Source organism: Amphiprion ocellaris, chromosome 2 (genome assembly GCF_022539595.1).
Source record: "Amphiprion ocellaris isolate individual 3 ecotype Okinawa chromosome 2, ASM2253959v1, whole genome shotgun sequence".
NCBI lineage: Eukaryota > Metazoa > Chordata > Actinopteri > Pomacentridae > Amphiprion > Amphiprion ocellaris.
The window spans coordinates 13,323,195-13,342,810 of NC_072767.1; the positions used below are offsets into that span (position 1 = coordinate 13,323,195).

General features: G+C 40.2%; 1 protein-coding gene across 3 annotated transcripts in view; it reads left to right on the forward strand.

The window, feature by feature from the left end:
• The first annotated feature begins 5,022 nt into the window (after nt 1-5,022).
• The window catches only part of nos1apa (nitric oxide synthase 1 (neuronal) adaptor protein a), a 216,954-nt gene continuing 202,360 nt past the window's right edge, over nt 5,023-19,616 (forward strand). Inside the window, exons 1-2 of one of the 3 annotated variants that reach the window (XM_023289231.3) lie at nt 5,023-5,529; nt 5,898-5,969. In XM_023289231.3, coding sequence (XP_023144999.2) covers nt 5,425-5,529; nt 5,898-5,969 — 177 coding nt within the window. In that variant the 5' untranslated portion in view covers nt 5,023-5,424. The remainder of the gene's footprint in view (nt 5,530-5,897; nt 5,970-19,616) is intronic. The other 2 variants (XM_055016632.1, XM_055016633.1) reach the window with 2 other exon arrangements.

Sequence of the window (19,616 nt, forward strand, 5' to 3'; positions counted from 1 at the left end):
TAACAGATCATGTGAGAGGTCGGTTCATAGACTTCTAAACAGTCTTACTTCTTCTTGTAGCCAAAGGAGGCACCCCTGCTGGCTGTTAGCAAGACTGCAGGTTAAAGGCGCTTCTGCTCTGGCTTCACTCCTCAGAGGCTGGAGGCTATGTCCATCTTTTATACACAGTCTATTGACAGAAAGGGAAAAGAAATGGTACAGCAACGTACAATATTAGAAATATATTGTGTTTTTTGAACATTAAAACATGTAAACATATTCTATTAGACCCTAAAAAACACAACTTGTAAATGTGAAAATTTAGGCTCTTTAAATTGCTCTTTGAATCTCATCGTATGAGCTAGACACACTGACAGTGTTCCAAATGTTATAGCCTACAAGACAATCACAAAGGTTTATTACAACGCTTTAAATAAGCACTACACTGAGATAACTGTAGTAGCTCTTGGTTGCTCGGAGACTTCTCATTAGTTATTACTGAGCGATCTGGAGTCATTTTAAGCCCAAGTTATCTGTTTCCAAACATCTCTATTAAGGGATCTTCTTTTTGAAACATCAAAGCCACTTTTCTGTACATTCAGCTTTCCATCTGTTGTCTTAACAAACACAGCAGAGAGTCATTTAACTGCAGTCCAAGCACGTTACTTAATTAAGGCTGGGTTGTATAAGGCCTGTATGTGCATAGATAATGGATATTTATAGGCTCTGCAAATCTTTCTTTATGTGTCAGAGCAAGATCGTATCTGGACTAATCCACCCCTCAGTGTGAGCTGCTGACAGCTTTTCGGTTGCTTTAAAATTACATGACGCTTCACAGCTTCAGGCAAAATTATCGATGTATTGTTGTCATTATTTGTGCCACAGCTTCACTTTTTGTATGTCTTCTTTGCTGAAAGCTGAAGTAGATGTACTCCTCTTGTGTGGCCCACATTCTTTGAAAATCACCATTATTAATTTAGCTTAAAAGGCCCCCAAGATGTGTAAGTCTGTGTGTGTGGGTGTGAGCATAGGCGGTCTTTTACACCAAAGCCCTGTCTGTGTTCAGATGAGTCCACTCAAGAGAGCATCTTTGTAAAAATTCAGTTATTGGGTTAGAAAAATACTAGCATTGAGTGGATGGACAATGGAAAACAGTCTCAGACATTCTGTGGTATCTTAGTACAGTTATGCATAACCTAACATGAACCGAGTGGACCACTATGAAGACAAAGTCACTCCAGGCCCTTCTGGATTTTTTCTTTTTTTTTTTTTTGAGTAGATGGAACTCCTAGGAGAGTTTCCATGTCAGCCACCCGAAACAAATTGAAAATGTCACCTCTCTTTTTGCTGTGTTCATTTTTTTTCATCATAATTTAAAGGCCTCCTGTGCAATCTGGGGCAGAGTAGAAACCCAGCTGTGTGTATCCTCAAGGCCTAACAAACATTTCTTTCATCTTATATAATATCCAGAACTTACGTTTAGTGTTTCAATTGTTTAATACATGCTTAATTTAACTACAACTTCCCTTTTTGTCTGTGCTCACTAATTTACTCACTAGAGTTGCATCTAGTTACAACTACCAACTTCCAGTAAGTGGAACAGTGTGGTTCTAATGCATGATACATGTGTGTCCTTAATGAATGTGCATGAGAGTAAAACTAATATAAGGTACTTGTAAAAACCTTATTCCAAGGACTGTTAAAAAGCCCCACATGGTAACTTAAACTCCTATAAGCTACAATCCTCTATTTCTTTCTTACAATTCCCCTAAATCTAAGGTCTTTATGAGGTGTCAAACATTTTAGGAACATTAAACCTTTGGGACATTCTCTCATGTGCTGGGAGCATTTTCAAAGTCCCTTTAGCATTTATTAAAGTCAGGCTGACTTTCCTGTAAGTCTCCTTCATTTCAGTTAGAAGAATACATGGCACAGTATGAAGAGGTATGTGGCCTGTGTAGTGATATATTTTGGAAGTGATTTGGAATCACGAGGTCACGTGACATAAAAGCTGTTGAAAAAAACCACATGTATTCCCATAAAAATATTCTTAACATATAGAAGAGGCACTGAAATCTAATAAAAACAAGGTGTGGCTTATTAGTCCAGTGAAATAATAGCCTAACATCTGGTGTGAATATGAAGTCACTGGATCACAGAAAGCTGTTGAAAAAACATCCAAATTTTACATAAAAGTAAATATAAAATAAAGGAAACACCAAAATCGAATTTGATCATTCGTGTCTTAAATGTTAAATGTATTAATGTAATTTTGTATTGATTTGGAGTCTCTAGGACACATTAGAAGATATTAAAAACCCCACATATTAATTTGCTGTACAGGTTTAACTCAGTATAAACGAAAAAACTTTTTTCTGCCAAAATGGTTTTGATCAACTGTCTTGTCTGAAATGTGTCGCACTGACACTTTGCTGTGATCGTATAGTGGTTAGTACTCTGTGTTGTGGCCGCAGCAACCTCGGTTTGAATTTGGGTCACGGCAGTTTTTTGAGGAAAGTGTAAACTCTGAACAATGTGAATGGAGAAAAATGATTACATGAATTTCGGTGAACCTGGTGTTGGGTGTGTAGCAGTGTAGTCCACTGAGCTAGGATTCATGGACTGTAATGAATAAAAAACTTGACATATAGTTCAAAATTCGGTGGCTATGGCACTTCCTAGTGTGGTTGGTAAAATAGACACTGTTGTTCATGGCAACATATTTTTCCACCCCCGCCTTGCTTGACATCCCATGTATCCATGCCAGGGACGCTGTAACCTGTAAATGCACTGGTTGAATGGTTTTCACAGACATCATCTCATTGTTCTACAAAAACATATGCCATTGCGATACTTGGAAACATGCCATAATCACCTCAGAATTCTACTACAAATTTGAACAAATTCTGTATTTTGGGGCTGCTGTAACAAATTTGAGGGTGTGGGGACGCTTTAAAAAATTCAGGATTGTGCTCCTTGAAAACTCAGACACTTGTGAATAGAAGAACTGTAGGTATTCATTCATTTTCTAAAGCACTTGTTTTAGTTTCTCGGGGTGGTCGAGCCTTTCCCAGCATGATGTGGGAAAGATCCAATGGAGGCAGGTCACCAATGTTAGGATTAAAACACCTCACCTGAAATAGTAACAAATTTATATCCCGACCTGACGGCAGGCCTGAGGACATGCCCACATTCCCTAATACATAAAACATGCACCATGTCTTAAGTAGGATTACTGGAATTGTGCAGAAAGGCAGGTTGAGGTTTACCAGGATTCTAAAAAGCTTTTGTGTTTTTGTCAGTTCTCTGCAGAGAGGCCCAGCGGCTACAGTATTGTAACCATTTTTGCTATGCAGCCGTGAAAGCCTTACACATTGCTTTTTGGAAAAGTGGAACCACGCTGTTTCTGTGCACTGATCCCTCTTTCATGTACGGAGAATATGGGAGCCCTAATCAACAGATCAACATGAATTTGACGACCTGGCAAGGATTAAGTTGCTCTCTATCCTTTCAAAAGAGCCTTAGGAGCACATGGGGTCCTTAAGAGGGTGGTTGCATTCAGCAATAATTCCTCATGCAGAGACAGCAGCTGTTCTTGTCTGCCAGCGAGCTGTTTTGCTGTCATGAGGGCAAGGTGGCCATGACCGCAAGGACTAAACATGTAGTGTAATACATCAGATTTAATGGCCACGTCCTTCAAAAATACTGCATGTAGAATAGTAAAAAGCAAAATTATGAGTGCTCTGTGAGCCTCACTGTGAGCATTAATTTGAAAATTTGAGGTCGTTTAAAGCTTGAATGGAGTCTCATATAATCATTCTATTCAAAGCTGCACCACCTATACAACTCTGCTGCCAAATGAAGAAATTAATTTTGATGAATGATGATGATGTTTATGTTTTGATTTGACTGCATATAGTGAAATAATTAAGCAGCAGGGCTGAATATGTGATGAAATTTGGTCTCCAGATGCCAGCGTTGAACTGATAACATGCAGAGTAAATCAAATGCAACATCACCCTACTACAAGCCCTCAGGACACCATTACCAGCACTACTTTGTATATTCCCAGAGAGGTGGTGAGAATATGAATTTGTGCTGCCCCACTTCCCCTTCCCTACCCGCCTGGGATCACCTTGCGGGAAACGATGCATCTTTACTCCCAGGGTGACACAGATGGTGTGTGCATTATACAACATGACAAGTGTATTAAACATGAACACAGCTCAACTGTGTCTGCTCATCACATGGGTCGCTTGTACTGAAGATGCTTTAATTACAAATACTTTAACAGTGTGTGGAGGATGCAAAAATGTGAAGGATTTTCTTTCAATTACCAGCATATTATCACTGAGAATGTCCGAAGCTGAGAAAATGAAATGTTTTTCAACTGACTCCCTTTGGCTGATAAAGTTTTGGATATTTTGCACAAAAAGCCTCTCCTACATGTTCCTCATTCATATCACTTGATGGAGTTGCTAGCAGATATGTCCACTAGTTGGTAGCCTTGCCCTTTTTATTTTATGCAGAAGCAGCCTCACCTGTAAAGTCATATTGGTATTTCTTATTTTTACTAGAACAAAACAGTTTAAATGTAATTTCTGCGGTGCAAAGTTACATCTGATAGCATCTGATCCCCTGGCCTTTATCTGTGATCAACCACACATTTTCTGACATGTTTTTGTATCAGCCTATTAGAAGCCATTTGCTTTGCTTTAGCTAACCAGTAATTGATTTCTTAATTTGCCTATTGTATGACAAAGCTTCAAAAGTTAATGTGTCACCACTTGAAGAAAGGACTTTAAGAAATGGATGGGATAATACAATTGAAAGCACCCCTCCTGAGTGTGCATGGGTGCCAGTGGGGTTATTTCCATTATTGTGTATGAACGTGTACCTATGAACGTGTGTGTGCGTGCGTGCGTGCATGCGTGCGTGTGTGAAGGGAGGGTAGAAGTGCAGACAGGGGGCAGGTACTACACTTTGAGCCACTCCTCCGGCGGGCCACGGTGTGCCTCTGTTCCAATGGAAACAGGTGGGATCCCCGGACTCCTCCAATCACACCCTCCCTCCGTGCGGCGGGGGGGGGAGTCCAGGACCGGAGACAGGACCCGACCAACTTCCACACTCACCACAGGAAAAGTCAGGAAAACACTTCTACCCCCGCATGACGCCGTTCCCGTCGCCCTGCATGTGTTTTTGAAGCTGCTACGGTGAACGTTAGCAGGGCAGCGGTTCGCCGGAGCGCCGCTGAAGTTGTTGCCGCCACTTGGCCGCTGTTGTGGGCGGTGTAGCAGCGCTGCAACGCTGGGACGCTTCACTGCGATGGAGAACATTTACTGACCGGATTTGGGATTGTTTTTCTTGGATTTCTTTCCATTAAATCGACTCGGTTGGTATTTTCTTGCTTCCTCCGGCTGTGTGGAGTATTAATTTCTGGGGAAAATGCCTGGAAAAACCAAGTACAACCTCGTTGATGATGGGCATGATTTGAGGATCCCGTTGCACAACGAGGAAGCATTCCAGCATGGGATCAACTTCGAGGCAAAGGTGAATTTACAAACTTTAAAGTGTAAACAGCTAATAGGTGACACTCAACTCAACTCGACTTATATGTTTTTGAGTGTTCTTCATCAACCAAGTTGCGTCTAAAAACCCACACGGTCAACACAGACATACTGTATTGAAAGCTAACTGAGTTATCGATTAGCGACTTTTTGATACCGAAATCTGATTCGGACAGATTTCTGCTAGCTCGTGAACTAAGTTGTTAGCTAGCGGAGATACTGAAGTTGCATAGAGTTAATTATTACCTCAGGTGGAAACTGAAACGGTCGTAGTAAATTAAAATGAGGTGAACTTGAGCTATTGCTTCACTAATGTGTTGTACCTGTCATGTTTTGCTCTCCTGACAACAGTATATCGGCAGTCTGGATGTGGCGCGGCCGAGCAGCCGAGTGGAGATTGTGGCTGCGATGAGAAGAATACGGGTGAGTGGAAGCGTGACAAAACTCCATTTATAATCTAGCTTATTAAAAGATTTTGGCGTCTCAGCCAATAAGCCTATGTGCGACATCACGGCGTGAGTGGTTTTGGATAGTTAGTGATCCACTGCATAATTCGGCGTATGTGTGTCTGACTAATACACAGTTTACATCAGGAAAGCATCAACTTTTTGTAGTTGGTTGACTCTCCACACTTGTAAAGCTCATTGTGATTAGACACTGAGCAGCCCACTCAAGATTGTGAATCTAAAGACTGCTGTTTGGCTTATGGTTTGGTTATTATTTCTAACACTGAATTGAAGACCACACCATCATTCTAAGTGTAATGCTGTGGGAAATTTTGTCCGCCTGATTCTGAATGCACAAATCAATGACATTTCTCAGTGAGGGCCCAGAGAATTGCATGTCAGATCACCAAAATGAGGCTTTTAGTATTGTGAATATTGTGAAAGACAACTGGAAAGGCTAAAAGCAGTGTTTTGATTGAGATATAGATGGTGTGAATACTAGTTTTGAAAGTACCGTGGAGTCTAAATGTGTAGACTTTGTACTGGCTCGGACTTGGCTTGCCCAGCAGGAGGTTTGGTCTCCCATGTGCTCCATCACTGTTTTGAAGTTTCCTTTGAAGCAATGCAGTGGAGTGTGATCACCCCCCCCACTCCCTCTTTCTGTTGTGTAAACCCACGATTTACAGCTTTTTCATTTTCAGAAAGCAGACTTAATCTTAATCAGTGTGTCTGCCAATGTGACAGCACATGGTTTAGGAAGCTGATATAGGTTTTGCCAGTGGTGTAGACGTGTTTGAGGATTATGGTGGTGAAGTGGTAGGTGTGCTGTGATTACCTGCTGATTCCTTCCAAACAACATGCTCAAGGACACACACACGCAGTCAGCAACAACTCACATTTGTGTCTTTTTTTAATTACCTAATGAGTTAGAAGGAAACTGTTTGCAAAGTGTTAGGATAAACAACAACCTCTTCCCTGACAATTTATTTTAAATAACTCCTGTTTTTGTCTTTTTAATGAGTGCCTGTTGGATCTGTCTCTGGTTGGTGAGTTGCAGTCTGTGTCTTTGTGAAGCTATGTGCTGAAGCTTTTTCCAGAAAGACACCGACTTTCAGACAATTGTGTGTAGTCAGAGTGGAGCAAAATGTCCTTATTGCCCTTTTTAAAGAAGTGACCTGCTCCTATAAAATGGACCTCCCAGTGTGCTGCCAGAGCAGCTGCTGTTGTTGGCAGGAAAACGGGCTTTGGTTTGGCTCCTCCAGTGTGAAAATGGTTTGACACTGGCTTGAAAACACAATAGAGGGAAACCACAGGTATCTAACTTGGGAAGGAGGTAGCTCTGAAGGCATTTGTTTTACTTAGGTTACAAGTAAGCCAAAGCAATCTGTACTGAGTGAAGGTTCAAGGAAAAACAAGACTGTAAAACCAGAATGGAGTGTGATAATTGTTTTGGCAAGCGAACAGTGGGTGGATTATTTAACTATTATTTGCTGGTTTACTTGGGATTATTTTCATTTTGACTCAAACTCCCCACAAAATCCTGACTGTTGAGTATTATTGTTCAGCAAGAAAAGAAATCATAAAGCCCTATTATCTCTAGCGGGTATGTGCTGCCTCACATAACCATGTATCAATCTATAGTGTGTGATGAAGCCTTTTGTGGTTGGTACTTACTTGAGAGGGAAAATAATGGAAATGTTCTCACTTTTTCAATCCACAAGTTAAGTATACATTGGTGTATACTTGTATTAGATTGAGTTGGGCACAAAATTCACTCATTCTGTGGAATGAGTGAATTTGGGACTCACTGGGAACTTCAAACCGCATTCTTACATCACTCCGCCTGTGCCCCGATTCATGTAGTTTGGTCCCATTTGAGTTTGGTGAAAAGAGAGAGAGAGCGAAAAAAGAAGAAAGTATGAAACGGTATTGTGCTCTTGTTTCACACAGCAACAGTGCAGCCAAAAAGAGCTCTTGCTTAGAGAACTGATAATTTTACCCCAGTGAAGTGCTGGAGGCTTTTACTGTGAAGCAGCTACAGAACGTGCTGGGAAAGGGTTTGCTGACAAAGCACAGCAGACACACAGATTAGAGGCTTCTACTCTACGTGTTGAATGAACAACAATATAAAGGTAAATCAAAACAATGACAGCAAGGACTACATTACACAAAGGAAAACATGATGGTTTTCCATGGACGGGTTCTGTGGAAGTGAATTGAAATTAGCAAAACACAACATGAAAGCTGGGAAAGCCTTTCTACAGCTCTTGGGCTCAGTGTTTTGGACTTTTGGATTCAGAAAATATATTCAGGCATTTAGTCAAGCAATATTTTTTATCTGGCTGAGACTAAATATAGTCACAAAAAGTTAAAAGTTAACCTGGACACTGGTTGTGGTTAAAGCAAATGTAGCCTTTGCTTAGCATTTTCAAAGTACTTCACAAACACTATATTTACATACACTTACTACTGCAAAACACCTGGTAACAGCAGAAATCAGTAAAAATATTCATCTGCACTGCCATAACATGGTTCCTCAAAAAGCTGATTGCTTGAGATATTTTGTCAAATTAAAAATTGTTCAAACAAACTGTAGCCAAAAATTCTGGACTCTTTGTCACAAACATGAAGCCATGACTGACTCAAATGCGACCAACAGTCATGTGTCAAAAATTCAGGGACTTTTCAGCTGAATCACAGGCTGTGCTTACACAGAACAGATAGGAGATAAGGATGAGAATGTAAATAGCAAAGCATGTAGTATGTACAGCCCCCATGTTTTTTCTGGTATTGGTGACAGCTGTGCACGTTTGGAAAAATGTTGCACACATTGATTCCAAGTTTTAAACGTTTTAGAAAAAATGAATTATAGAAGAATTTGAGCTTTCATTTTTTCTGTTCAATTGATTTATGGAATTCTGCAGACAAATTCTTGCTCTCTGCATCTGTGTACACACACTGATAAGTGGTCTGTTTACATGCTACATCTAAATTATGCTGAAAGGAGGACTTTCTACTATGTTTGGGCTTTTCTGATAGAAAACATGTACAAACAAAGCTCTTTTAAAGGTGCTGATGGCTGAGATCCTCCTTGTACACTCTCTTTCCATAGCAAACATTTGTTTAAAATGCTACATTTTCCTGGCACATATGCTGACAGTCTGCGTGGCCACAAATTTTGGGCTGCATACAGACAATCTGTGCAGACCCTGGTGGACTTCGAGGGGAAATATTGAATTGACCTTAACTGTGTCATAATGCATAGGAGGCATTTCTGAGTTCTCTCAACTTGTAGCCTTGTGCTGTTTCCAGAGAGGTGCAGGCCTTTTTATTGCAGTTTGAAATGAGCCCGCAGTAAGGAAAATGTGATAGGAGCAAAAAATTCTCAATAACTGCTGAGAGTTCAGAGGGTTAATGTTGTACTTCATTGTGGCACCCTGCATAAATATTGTCTGTTTGTTGCAAAAATGCTGGCTTGAGGTTGTTGTTTTGCTGATTCTTGCCAAATATATAATCAAAATTATCTTATTTCCCTATGCTAGTTACAGGAACTAGGTTTCTCACATACATGGCAGTTAAGAAATAACTGAGCAGAGACAACTGTAACACGGTCAGTCGTCTTGTTTCCAGTTTAAACTTTTGATGTCTTGTGAAGATTCTGAAAGAAAGTTTTGTAAAATGATGCTCCCCATGGTGTCCGTTTCTTTTCTAAGATTTCTATCAGCCTCTGTTTCTGCACAGTCAGTCTGAGCTATGCAGGTTGCCTGGCAACCGGCTGATGCATGGTGTCATTGTTCATTGTGTGTATGAGTCACCTGTAAGCCAGTAGCTGATAACAAACTAATGACATGGCAAAGCAGGAAATGGCGACGTACTGTGTAGCAATGCGTGAAACCCAGCAGGATCTGATGTAGTTTTGTTGTTTTCATACGTACACACAAAGACACGCACACACACACACACACACACACACACACACACACACACACACACACACACACACACTCTAATACATAAACACACAGACTGTGCTGAATGTTGTTCTTGAATGATTAACTACAGTTTCCAGAAATGAAAAGGGAAGCACAATTCACAGATGGAAAAACAATCTGAGCTTCACTTGTTGAAATATAAATATATTGCTTAGAAAGTTTACAACTTCATCAACTATATCTTAATTTTTCTTCAGTTGCCCAAGGTTAAAATTCCCAGTTATTTACGTATTTTAACTCCATGTTTTTAACTCTGAAACATTTGCAGATAAGTGATGTATAACTGTCTTGACTGAGCATTAGAGAGAGAATGATCACCATAATGCTGTCTTAACATTCTTATTTCTCGCTGTCAGCTGAAGTCCACTCTGAGATGAAAATCCTATATTACATAAAGGTCTTCATAAATTACATTAATGTTATCATCATCTGGCAAAGTCCAGTTGCAGCTTATCTGGTTAAAAGAACAAGAGACCTTTACAGTGAATTAAAGAGATTAATTTCTCATTAGTCTGCCTTTGCTGGGTTAACTGGAAGATTGAGCAGCATGGGATGAGAAGATTAGATGCGTCTGAGGAGATGTTCCATGGTTGAAAGAGCACAGCGGTGAAGCTTGAGTGGGATGAAGAGCAAAATAGAAATGCTTCGTCCATCCCCTCTAGCTGTCACACTGAACCAGGTCCTTGAGTACACAGGATACACCAACACAGTTAAAGCTCAGAAGTCTGGGTTTCAGTGCACACTTTGTTGTCCCATCTTAAATCTTTGTGAGCTGTACAGTGTAGTTAGAGCTGCAGTGCAGAAATGGATCAGGCAGTTTCAGCAAAACTCAGATTTTTAGCAGATATTTTGGGAAACTTAAAGGACTGAGTATGAGTTAACGGTGACAAGCTGTAAACATTGTGGTGAGGCAGCACTATTACCTGTGACATCGAAGCTAAGTTGCTCAAAAAAAGTAATTATATGGTTGTTAATACCTTTGCAAAGTGAGGTTTTATGTCTACATGTACACAGGAAAATTCACACATACATATTTCCCATGAGGCCGTTGCTATGATGCTGTCCTGAATTTATAACATGGATAGACAAAGACAAACAACAGAAGAAAAGAGTAGCATTAAGTGAAGTAATAAGTTAATAATCATGATTATGTTAATATGACTGCATTAGCTAAAGTGACACCTGCAGTATTGTTTCTTATGGTCCTTGTCTTGCATACAGCCTTCATATTAGTGGCAGCCGGAGTTAACCTGTCTCAGTTTGACTGCCTTTAACAAGACGTAGAAGCTCTGCCTCTGTCAAATTAATGTACCTGGAATAATAAATGGACTTTCAGTAGAGATGTCTTGCATGACGAAAGAAAGTCCTCCAAACATTCGCGTTCATCAGTTATCCACACTGTGCTGCTGTTGAATGCAGTTCTCGCTGTTTTACTTCATGATGAAAGCATTCCATCAGCACAGAGCTCTGCCATAGTCTGCAGCCTCTTCATAATGATATATCACAGCAAGGACACCCGTGAAAACTCTGAGCTCTGGCTATTTTTTGCAGTGTGATCCTTCTTACAAAAGCAGACAGCATGCAGAAAGTTGCCCAGTATAGCTAATTTACTCTAAAACTCACTGAAACATGTTTTAATCTATTAGAAAAAGTTACATTTGGAGAAATGTCATAGGAAACAGCTTTATTGAAATATTCTGAAATATATCCAAAGCAACAATTTAAGTGGCCAAAAACCAAATAGGAACTCAGCCAAGCTCAGTTTATTAGAAAACTTGGCAAATGTGGCTGCCGTTCTCCATACATGCCTGTGTATAGTCCAAGCTTATGACAGCAACAGAGGAGGCTCTGAGGAGTCAGGCTGCAGAAGCCACACTGACATCTCAGGTCATCTCAGCTCATGAGCCTCTTGTGCTGCTTCTGTTAACACCTGTCATCTGTTGCACATACTTTTGATCTACCTAATCACATTATAAAACTAGACAAGCACTCAGTGAGTGCAGTACTCCGCCAAGGCTGTTCGTTACCCCATATGACATTGTCAAAAATGCAGCATTATTTTTTATAAGCGCAGCATTTGTTTGTTATTGATAATCACAAATAACGGCAACATAGAATGTGGCCATTTTGACCTTGCGCTGAGCACAGGCGTGTGTTATACATGTGTATGTTATGTACGGATACCGAATCGTGTGCTTTAAATATGTAGCGGGCGGTGGGAATTGATGGGACTCGGAAACACCCCCACAATTTTATCAATTGCTCCTTGTATCATTTCCAACAGATAAGTCCCGTTAAGTTTGCAGCAGTGGATTTGTACTAGGATTGCAATCATGTGATCGTCAGCAGGCAGCTGACGTAGTGTTCATTTGTTGTCATAGTTACAGTGATGCCATGCCACTATCTCGGAATGATACAGAAATCTTTAACAAATCCATGGATCCAGACTGACCTTCCCTTAAATTTTCATCCAAATCCTTTAGTCCGTTTTTGAGAAATGTTGTAAACAGACAGATAGACAGACATACCAGTGCCAATCATCACATGACTCCGCTGTATTCCTTGGTGGAGTAACAAGGTGTCTGCAAGTAAATGTATAAAGCTCACTAAACTGGAGGTTGTACAAATGCACACTTTGTATCAGTTTTTCCACTTGCCTTGTCCTTGTTTAAATGGATGGTATTTTGAATCAAGGTGCTCTTCACTGGAGAATGTGAGGTTATTGGTTCCTGAATTAAATCCTGGTCACTGGCTCAATCCAACCACAGCCTGTCTGCCATTTGTCATTTGATGCCCAAATTGCTGTGGACTGTGTATGATTTTGACCTGAAAGTGATTACAGTACCATACAGGTGATAATTGTCATCCACTGAACGGAGAGAGATTCTTGTGGCTTGTCAGCCAAAGTTGTTTGACTGGTTCATAAAAAGTTGTTTGCTGTCATGAATGCCTGAATGTGTTGCGCGATATGCTGATACAAGAACATAAACAGTATCCTGGAGTTAAAAATGAGACCATTCCCCATTTTATTAGTATTGGTTTTTAAAGAAAGTGTTTTAATAGGAGCTGTATTTCTTGTGAGTTGCCTCGATGTGTGAAGGCGGCCAGTGTCGGCTTCCACTCCCTTCAGGCATAGTGGGCATGTTTTTCTTGTGCACGCAGCAGCTTTCATGGTGACAAAACAAGAGACAAGCTGCAAAAACAAGTTTTCTTTCCAACTATTCACAGATTGTCCACAATTTAAATGTATGAAGCAAAGTATGGCTTTATTTTGCTTACAGCCAACAGTCAGAGCGACCTCACAAACACCACAAAACCCGTATGTGTGGGCTGTTTTTGAAACTAGAGCTAGAGATACACTACCAGTCAAAAGTTTGGACACACCTTCTCATTCAGTGGGTTTTATTTAGTTATTTTATACATTGTGGATTAATATTAAAGACATCAAAATATGACTTCTTTAAAGGATTCAAAGAGCATGGTAGTGGTTGTGATTGATAAAATAATTACATCATATATAAGTCAAATAGGTGTCATTAATTTATCACAAGAACATTTTTCGGAGTTTGACCAGGCAATTCAGGGTAAACAGTCTAATTTTGTTTGTAAGTCAACAGTTAAACGTCACAAAGAATACATGCATTCAAACACAGAATACTCCTGATTGTGTTGTCTCAATACCACAAAGGGTAATTGCCACAGTGAAATAAATCATTTTTTAAAAAATAAATCCAACATGTAATCAATTTCCAAAAGTTATATTACAAAAATATAAGAAAAAACCCCAAAAGCTTAGTGATCCGAGGAACTCCTAATGCTCTAAAACAAAGTAGTGGTGGCTGGGCTTCCTGAGAGCAGGTAATCAGTCATGTTACTAGCTGGCAGGACTGGTGGGATGTGGATGTGACTAAACAGAACATATTATAATGCTTTCTCTTATTATTTAGAATTATAAAATATAATAATATAATTAGTTAAACCGTATACAATTGTATTATAATTATTATGATTTTAATCTTTTCTTTGCTGTTAAGCTAAGCTCTCAACAACATAACAACAGGCTAAAAAGCATTTTAGAGCTAGTTGTGCTCTCTGTATTACTGCGATAGAAGCTATAAGCAAAATATTGTTGATGGAGAAACAACCAGTGGAAAAAAAGGGAAGAACAGGTCGCCTTGCTTAGAGCATATGTTTTTGTGGCTCAAGGGACATTCAGGAGATTGAGGTCGAAAGAAAATAAATAGAAATACCTATGACATTTTTTTTTATTTTTATAGAGATTAATTTATTAATGAAATAAAGTTGTCTAATTTTTGGGCTCTTGCTGTGTGGTTTTCCTGTCTCTCCTAAATGTTTTTTTTAATGTGCCTGTGGTTTAATGACAGGTATTATGTTTATACTCTGCTCCAACTTGTGAATGTTTGATGCCTCATTCAAAATTTCCGCTTCTAGAGAATTTTTTTAACAGTGCTACAGTGCACCTCAGAGTAGAACCCAGGCAGCAGGATTATCTGCTGGTGTATAAAGGTTATTGCCACATTTTTTAGACACAGACGATCACCGGGGGCCGATTGAAAATCCTGCAGTCTTCTTGAAGGGGCCTGCTTGTCAAGCAACTGTACACAAAATGAAAATGTGTTCTTTTTGGTAGCTATGTTGAAGCATAAGACAGGTTTGAAGGATTTTTTTTTTTAAATCTAAAGAATACCTCACTGCTGTTTGAAATGAGTAAAGATTCTCACAATACGTACGCATGTCATTGAAGAGCAATTTAAAGCATCTCTTTGTTTTATTCAAGCCCTTTCTCTTTTCTACCCTGAGCTGAGACAATTTGTTCAGAGGCCCCTTTCTAACTTAAGGTCACAATTTAAAGGTCAAAAAGTCAGCTAACAATGACCCATGCATGGTTCATTACCTTCCTTCCCTTTACTCCTGCTACTCCTCAGGTTCTTATTTGTGCTCTGGAGGTGACTGCTTTGCTAGACCAACTGAGCACGATGGGTATTTATGTACATCACATCTACACAGTTGCCACTTTCTCTGTGGTGGCTGTCAGTGAAGTGCTGGTAGGCAGGCACTTCAGTCGATGTAAGTATATCTAAAAAGTGGCTAATACTTAACTGGCTTTATTGTTGATCAGATAGTAAAGGGTCTGGTGAGCTGCTGTCTTGATGGCATACATACAGCCTGCGGGGCATGAGTTTTCATTGTTTGACTCACACTCTGTCGCTTACCTTTGAATCTGCTGCATGCGGCAATGCAGTATAGAAACCTCTTCTAGCTAAAGGCTCAAATATGCAAGCCCTGATTAAAAATGCTAAGTAACTCAATTGTAAACTGAATAATGATTTATTCAACTCCGTGCTGCAGGAAGCTTCTTTTTATGTCAGTGCATCCAGAAAGCAGTATAGGGTAAATTGGAGAACTGGCTGAACTGCAAAGCAACTATGGCATTAAGCAAAACTAGATGTCACACATCCGGGGTTGCTTTCACAAACTTGCTCTAGATAAGTCTCAGTTTAATGTCTTGTGACTTAACATGTTCAATGCACGTTGGACAGTGTCACAAAAATAAAGACTGACCTTTATTAAATCTAATGTGTAATACACCCTACGTGCAGGTTAACAATCAGTAACACCTGGCCAGTAATTTTCTTACATTAGCATACAAGATCAGCCGCCATATAGCCTAATTTTTTCCAACGACAAACTTAATGTTACCACAAACAGCCACTGCCCCACGTTGCCTCTGTCCACCTGTTGGCTGTCGTTTGTGTCTCCCTACCAGCTCAGTGGCTGCTGTGTTGTAGAATTTGGCCTTGTGTGTTGGACTGCAACTGACACAGTAGTTTTATAATTGATTAATATTTTGACTATTGAAATAAATAATAGGATTATGAATTGCACAGTCACCCAATATTTAAAAAAAAAAATGTAGCTATTAGCTTTGACATTTAACTTGAGGTTATTTTGTGCACCTGCAAACGGACAATAAATAAAGACAATAAAAAAGCTGTGTGCTTTAGGTGTGTATAAGTGTATGTATAATACCCAGCTTTATTATTTTTTCTGAAATGTTGTTAAACCTGGCAGCTACATTGCCTCAAGGTGTCAAGGTGACCCCCAAATGAAGGGACACAGAGAGACGCAGTAAAGAGACAGACAGGTGCTGGTAAAGTCTTTATGGATCTGTTAATGGTGTGATGGGTGGTGAACTACTGCAGCTAAGTGTCTTTTCTGACAGGGGGCCGGTCCAGGCCAGCAACAGATGGATGGCAGCACTAGGGTCCTATTGTTTTTGTGATAACTTGCTAAGGAGAATGAGCTCACCAGCTGCGCTCCGTCGATTGGACATAGACTCAGTGGAGCAGCTTGTGTTAGATATTGCTGGTGAGCTTTCCAATCATTGCACCCTATCTGTTTCCCCCCCACTGCTGCTGTAGCTTAACAAACCTCTTCTCTGATGCACAGGCTTTGTAGGCCACCGGGCTTTTTTGGTTCATCCAGTGTTCCTCTAGTTCTCCTCTGCTCAGCAGCAAACTCAGTCCATGCACAGCAGACTGTGAGAAAGTGGTGCAAACTTTCATATAATCACATTAGGCAGCAAGTAGTGACACCCTTCTCTCCAGAAAGCAGCAATGCCTTATGCCAGAACTTTCTGAGTTAGTCGAGAAACACACACAATGACATAATTGCACCCTGAATGTGTGGAGGAATGCTGTTAGAAGCATTCCACACACTGCTGTCCTGTCAACTGCTTACCTACTACATGTCTTCAGTACCATTTGTGCAGTGTCTGTATGCTTTTCTTGTGGTCCTCCTCAAGCTATTTTTATCCTTTCTTAAAAGTGTGTGCGTCTAGACAACTCAGTGTCTTGTTGTTCTTTTGTTAGACACACACATCCTGCCTGGTTTCCCCAGTGCAGCTCAGGACTGTACATTAAGCGTCATTAAATTTCTGTCCTGACTGTGCTGTCTCTCTCTCTTTGCCACAGCTTTTATCTTTTTCTCTTCTCTTTCTCTCTCTTCTGCAATCCCACCTTTTTGCACCCTTTCCCCAGCCTTTTCATTTTATCCCCCTTCTTGGTCTTGTTCATTGCGGGCGGCTCCCTTTTCCTTGAACAATCTGTTAGGCCTGTCACATTGCCCTGCCTTTCATCAGCGGCCGAGTGAAACTTTGGCTGATTAACGGGTTCTTTTCTCAGAAATGCGAGGGCTTTTGTCAGGCCCTGTTGTAAGTAATGGAGACACAGACTTAATTTGATCCCTCCCTTCTTATAATTAACGTCTGCCATGCTGCCGAAATATATCTCGTCCCACAGAATTTTTATTAACTTTTTAATCCTGGGAACATTAAATAACCCACAGATAAATATCCAAGAACCAAATCCTCCCATTTGCTCCTGGTTGTCAGAGGAGTGGTTGTGGTGCTGATAATTTTGCTGTAGATGGTAAATCTTTTCATAAAACAAGAAAAGCACAGAAAGACCAGTACTCCACCAAGGCTGCTCAGTCGTTCTATCGTTTCTGACGGATAAGTCCTAATAAGTCTGCAGCGGTCGATTTTTAGTAAGATCGCAATCATGTAGCGTAGCATTCACTTGTTGTCATAGTTACAGTGACGTCGTGCCACTGTCTCGCAATGATACAGAAATATTTAACAAATCCAGACTATAAGCCACATCACTGCCAAAATCTAATCAGTTGGTCCTTGTGACATTTCTGACCTTCCCTGAAAATGTAATCCAAATCTGTTAGTCCGTTTTTGAGGAATGTTGTGCACAGATAAACAAACAGAAAAACGTACGCAGATCATCACATAACTCTGCCGTGTTCCTTGACGGAGTAATAATAAAGGAGGTAGATGTTTGGATTTTCACTTACTTTTACTATTAAGAGGATATACAGCCTATCTGTGAAATTAAATGTTCTTTTCGGTGTTACTTCTACAGATGTTTTAGGGAGGTTTGTGTGTCTGTATATGAAAGAAGTGTATTTGCTGCTGGTTTAGTCAGAGAATTATTTCTCATCCAGTGAGTTTCAATATTTGTGTATGATGAAGATATCTTCCTGTTCGTGGAAAGCGCACACACTACTCTCCTCAGCATCTAAGCTTGCGATGACAAACTAGGCAAACAGCCTCAAACTGAGTTGTCAGCAGTATTAACTGCACTCCAATTATATCTTTACCTCTTTTGATCCCTCCCTCTATCTTTTGGTTTTTGCTTGTATTTCTGCCATGCCCTGATGCTGCTGTTCACAACCCACTGCTTCACTCGCTCATCTTCCTTCTCTGACAAGAGAATGTAATGTAATAGCACACATCTGCTACAGGGTTCCTTCTCACCGTTTCATTTAGAATCTTTTTCTCACCCCACACAGACACTACAAGCATTGCCTCATGTGCCACCTGACTCCTCACCCCTTTCCTATAAATGTCAGCAATAAATTGGAGAATGAGTCTGGGCAGTGCCCTAAGGAAGATGGCAAGACAGCAGAGATCCAGGAGAGTTGGAGGGAGATGTTAGAGCGCTGAGTTGGTTGCAGCTTTGCTGTGGTTGCCCTTCAGCATAAACATGGGATGTGCTGTGGAAAAAGATACTGCGCCTGGCAAAGAAACAAGCTTTCAGAAGCAGAGGAAAAGTTGATGTCAGAGGAACATCACTCCATCAGTTGTCAAAAGTAAAATACCTGCTTTGACATGAGTGATTTGTTTGTTTGTAGCTGAAGGATTAATTCTCTAAAACGTTTTAGCCCAATGCGCCTTTTCGCAGATGGAGAAGTTACTCAGGTGAAATAGTTTTGAAACGCGTGGTAAGAATACACCTCATCATATTTGTGGCGTAAAGTGCAAGGTGAAAAAGTTGTGAATAGTGCAACTTTTGCAGACGATGCAGCATAGAACAGACTTGTCAAGCTACAGTGGGCAAGTGAGTGATAGAGACTATTTCACAGTTTTAATAGGACCTTATAGCAGCTTATTGACCCCCTTTTTAATTTAGTTTGAATTCTTTAATTCTTCAGACAAGGCAGTCTATGTCATGGATTTCTATATGACAGTTATGTAATGTGGGTTTGTTTCTGCTTGCAGACAGGATATATTGCATTTCATGCAATGATACCTTCCTGAGACTTGCCTCAGCCTGCCCTAAACAGCTGGCAAAACACATCCTCTGTATAGCTCTTCATTGGAGAGTTATACTGTCCACTTCATGCATGTTGACAGTTTAGCCACCTAAATACAATACTAGACAAAGTACTGAGACAGTACTTTTAATTTAGTGGTTATGGCATAAAATTTGAGCTATCAGCAGCCTGATGCACTTCTCCTACACAGTTAGTGTCTCACATTGAATGTCACATTCTTATCTGCTGTTTTAGACATTTCTGAATAGCAGTGAGAAAATTGTTTGATAGAAAGTTTGCTCATTTGACTTAAAATCATTCGATGCATGTTATTGCTTTTTTTGACAGAGTAGAGAAAAGGTTATTGGTCAAAGGGGAAGCCACTGAGCTGTGGTCGTCTCCAAGTAACGGAATGATTTCTTATGCATCTGTCAGTTAGTAAATTACAGCTGTATACCTCTACTGTGTCCTCTACACTCTGTAGTGTGAAATTTGTGAATATACTG